This window comes from Montipora foliosa, chromosome 9 (genome assembly GCF_036669935.1).
Source record: "Montipora foliosa isolate CH-2021 chromosome 9, ASM3666993v2, whole genome shotgun sequence".
In the NCBI taxonomy this organism is placed as follows: Eukaryota; Metazoa; Cnidaria; class Anthozoa; order Scleractinia; family Acroporidae; genus Montipora; species Montipora foliosa.
Window position 1 is genome coordinate 48742142 of NC_090877.1, and position 5000 is coordinate 48747141.

Below are 5000 nucleotides of genomic sequence, written 5' to 3' on the forward strand. Positions count from 1 at the left end.
CTAATAGAAAAGAGCCATTAATGTCTGAAACTATTAAGAGGTTCATTTTATCTTTCGACACAACTATTAGGGGTTGTGAAGAGAGGACAGTGAATTGAAATGATGTTAACCCTAATGATGTTAACCCTAACCCTAACCTTCTTAGTGAACTGAAATGATGTTAAGTGTGGTGGTTGGGAGTGAGAATGGCTTTACAGAGGACGTCAGCAGTTCCTAACCGTATGGAAAGGGTCTTAGCACCACGTTGAAAAGATGATGGGGTATATGAGGATAGTATCTCATCGCCATTGCCCAAGTGCAAGTTTGCTGCCTAACGGTCGCCCGGTCACCTGGGGCACCTTATTTGCGAGCGTGGGTGACCAAATTTCTAAACAAGTAGCCCGAAGTGGCACCTTACTTGATTCATCCTCACTTTCTCGTAAATATGATCCCAGCTGGAATTAATTAATTCTACGCTCTAGAAAAAATGACTCAGGCAACTAACTTTTAATGTTGGAAGCCCGAAGGGTCCCTGGAAAATTTCTTACGCAGCAGCCTTGAAGTGCTTTGATAAGCTCGAGGGTAATACTGGCTTGATATGAAAAGAAGTACCCCCCCCCCCCCCCAAAAAAAAAAAAAAAAAAAAGATAAAATGACCAGCATTACGCTTTGGGGTCGATGCCAATAAGGGTGAGGTGAGTACCCAGCTTAGTGAGAAACGTGGTGTATGGGGAAATCTAGAGACGAGGCGAACTGTTGTCTCCCTATGCAAAAGCCTTACTTCTCGGGTTTGAGGAATGAGTAAAACCATTTAAGGATGTGTGGCAGCCAGGGTTGGGCATAACCTGCTGTGAGGAATGCAGGGTAAGTCAACCACCCCTTCCCTAAACTGAATAGTTTTACTCCAGCGAATAGAAACACGGGTACCCCAACTAAAAAAATTGAAGTCCACCCTGGTAAGCTGCTTAGAGGGGTCAAATTTGGGGTGTGACGCATGGGACAATGCAAGCACAAAAGGATGTAAGGGGAGAGCACGCAGAATGCCGGCAAATAGTGACTTTAGGGGCCAGTTATCTAGGAGGGGATTGGGCAGACCGGATTCTTTGTGTAAGATACCTGTCAATAATGTTGAGATAGCTTTTGACTGAGGCACTCTACTTGAATAGTATGCAGGAGAGAATAATGTGACATTGTTACTTTACATTGACATAATTATGTACATGATTGGCTGTACAAGTTGTGTACTACATCAGTATACACGTGTATATGTATATGTATATGTATATGTATGTATATACCGTAGTTATTCGGTTATAAGGCGCACTCGGTTATAAGACGCACCCCAAACTTAGCAGTTTAATCAAGCTAAGTTCTCAAACTGAAAATTACGTGAAAACACTCGGTTATAAGACGCACCAAAAAATTGAGAGTTATCAAAAGGATGTGATGAATTTGAGAACAATTATCCTTACACAATTAGCATGCGAACTCTTTTTGTTAACGTAAACAGAGTGAAAAAGGCACGCATTTAATGATATACGTAAAAACAAAAGCCTGAAATGATAAACATACAACGCATACACGTTTATTTGAACCTTCCGACTTAATAAATAGTCAGAGTTCAGACTTCAGACTTCAAGCGAAAGCGAACAGCGCAAAAACTCCCACGGCAAGTCATTAACTGTCATTCAAAGGTGTTCGACAGCTGAATATCAACACGCCACCAAGGATGCAAATTTCAGTGCACAAGAAAGCCTGGATGAACGAAGAAGGTATGTTTTATCTCCGCACTGTTTGTTCAGAGAAGAAACTTTTCATGCGAGCGACAAACACGATTCTTGGAATATTCAAAACAAGTTTGTTCGAACGATTGTATTGTTGTCACGGGTATCACGTTACTGAGCACGTGTTCTTAAGGACGTATGCAAATTTCCGTGTGTTTGCTTTTCTCTTGAAGTTTAGTGTTATAAAGGTCTCTAAAAGCACTATTCTCTTTTAATAGACAACTAGTGTCCTTTTCTTGTGTTGTTTAAACTGCAAGTTCTTCTCAAATTGTGATCTTAAGATTTTGATTCGCGAAAATACTTGGCTATAAGACGCACCCCAATTTTAGCACTAACTTGCCACCCAAAGACAGATTTTTCTTGAAAAAACCGTGCGCCTTATAACCAAATAACTACGGTATGTATATATATATATTTTTTGCACCTTGGTTACAACAATGCAAAGTCTGTTGCTAATAGCAAAATAATGCTAGCTGCCAGACTCTCTGATCCCTACACTATGGTCACCTAGATTACATTAATAATGAGGTATCAATATCCATTTTGATACAACTATCAGGGATTGCAAATCATAAATTTCTCAAGGCAATAATCGCCCTAAAGTCACCGACATTCTACCAACAGATTACTGACAGTTGGCCAACAGTTGACCAACAGATGGCCTAAAAGCAGTTATCTTTTCAGCAAAAAATAAATAAAGCCGTCGGCCGACAGTTGGCTAACAGTTGGTCGACTGTCAGTGGAGGTCACGAGCTGTTTTTCACAATTACCAACTGGATATTTCAGGTCGTTAACAAGGATGGAACTATTGGTTCCTTCAAGATGCGACAGAAAATTCTTTACAAAGGATTAATATGTATAATGACCAAAACAACTTCTGTTTTAAGTATAATTAAATCCTACACGCTAGCATGTACCAAAATTGAGGTAATATAAGGAATTAGTATTGTTAATATTTACCGTGATAGCTCTATTTCCATGTACTGTGTTTCCTTCTCTTTTTTCAGCAATTCTCTCTCCTGAGCAGTTGAAACAAATGGGAAGTAATGCAGCAGAAATTTCCAGGCTTCTTTTCTGACCTCAGGACTCAGACCACCAAAGAAGGTTGCCTAATTATCCAACACATAAACAAAAATTATATATTGATGAATTTCAAGGGATGAGAACAAGCAACAAATAAATAGACACACTAGATTTTAATTGACTGTCCAATTATCAGCACTCTTGCTACATTAAGGAAAAACAGTGCAGTGGGCCAATCTGAATTAATTTTAGAGTTACTGTAATTACATGTTAATAATAATAAAAACGTTCTTGGTGCGCATTTAAAAAATCTCAACGCGCTTACAATAAATAATAACAATAATAACAATAGCAAATTAGTAATAACCACACTAATTAAAAATTAAAACACAAGCTACAAAGGTATCATTGGTCATCAAGGAGGTGGCGACGAAAAAGGTAAGTTTTAAGTGCCATTTTAAAAGTTGACAGAGACGAGGCTGACTTAATATGCTCAGGTATAGAGTTCCACAGTTTAGGAGCAGCGAAGGCAAAGGCCCTCTCACCATAGTAGAGGGTATTAGGGCGGTACGAGTTCTGAAGTAAGGATTGCTTGGAGGAGCGAAGTGTCCGTGAAGGATTCCGAAACTTGAGTAGCTCACGGAGGTAAGATGGACCTTGATTGTGGAGAAACTTAAACGTAAGAAGCAGGATCTTAAATTCCAGTCTGGCAGGTATAGGCAACCAGTGGAGATCCCTCAAAATAGGGGTCATATGGTCAGATCGACGAGCTCCTACAATCAGCCTAGCTGCAGTATTCTGAACTCTTTGTAGCTTAGCGAGTTTGTAAGAGGGCAGACCATATAGGAGACTGTTACAATAGTCTAGATGCGAAAATAGTCTAGATGCGAAATAACAAGTGAATTTACCAATCGCTTAAGTGGGTCCGGAGGTAGATACTTCCGAATGCGGCCATCTTTTTTACAAAGATCATTGATATGGCTGGATAAGGTGAAATTAGCGTCCATGATAACTCCAAGGTTTCGGGTCTTTGATGTAATGTCCACAGGGACTCCAGCAACCATGAACTAAGGTCCTAGTGAGGGACTTTTCACAAATCGAGATGTTAAACGCAAGACCTCTGTTTTTTCACGATTAGTCTGTAGCGTATTACATGTATTCCAGTCAAAGACAGCTTTAATACAAGTAGACAGAGAGTCAATAGCCAATTCAGGTGTTGATGGTTTCACTGCAATATAAAGCTGCGTATCATCAGCGTAAAACATACATTGAAGATTGAAGGTTGCTATAACGTCTTGGAGTGGAGCTATGTATAGTGTAAATAGTAACGGTCCCAAAATGGATCCTCGTGGTACACCATAGTGAAGGTTTCTAGGTGAAGAAGAAGATCCAGCAATATTTACTCTTTGTGTGTGTCCTCGAAGGTAAGAAGTGAACCAATTCAAAGCGATTCCTTTAAATCCGAAGTACAAATGGAGACGGGATAGTAATATATCATGGTCTAGGGTGTCAAATGCTGCCGAAAGATCGAGGAATATTAAAATGACATCATTGCGAGAATCAAGAGCCTTCAAAATGTCATTAGTGACTCGTAGAAGTGCAGTCTCGGTGGAATGGTGTGCACGGTAAGCTGACTGAAGTGACGGAAATAAGGCATTATTGTTGAGGTAGCTGTAGGTCTGGATGGCAACAGACTTTTCTATGACTTTACTCATGAACGAGATGTTTGCAATAGGTCGATAATTCTGATAAATTTCCGAATCAAGGTCTGGTTTCTTAAGTTTCGGACGAACGATCGACGTCTTGAGTGAAGTCGGAAACTCACCAGAGGCCAGTGATGCACTCACGATCCTAGCAATAATAGGCGCTAGCTCAAGCACATGCTGCTTCAGTACAGATGTAGGGATTGGGTCGAGATCACAAGTCTTAGGGGTGAGTGAACCCAAGACTCCTACGATATACGTGTGAGAAGGTATCTCAAAATCCGTAAAGTGACACGAAAGCTCCCTGCCCTCCACAAAGGCTGCCTCGGTGTTGTTAAGACCAGCGCGGATATCAGAGATCTTGTTGATGAAAAAGTCATTAAAGTCTTCAGCAAGTTGTTGAGATGACTGATGCGAAGGCAAAGCCAAGGGTTTAAGCTTGACTTGCTCAAACTGTGAAAAATTGCAATGGGTTTGCAATTTAATACTGCTAAAGCTTCTTTTGCGTATC

The 5000-nt window shown here is 40.3% G+C and overlaps 1 protein-coding gene across 1 annotated transcript in view; it reads right to left on the reverse strand.

The window, feature by feature from the left end:
* LOC137969411 (TBC1 domain family member 16-like) overlaps window positions 1–5000 on the reverse strand; it is a 12599-nt gene that overhangs the window by 5813 nt on the left and 1786 nt on the right. Inside the window, exon 2 of the mRNA XM_068815630.1 lies at window positions 2724–2872. Within this exon, the coding sequence (XP_068671731.1) occupies window positions 2724–2872 (149 nt within the window). The remainder of the gene's footprint in view (window positions 1–2723; window positions 2873–5000) is intronic.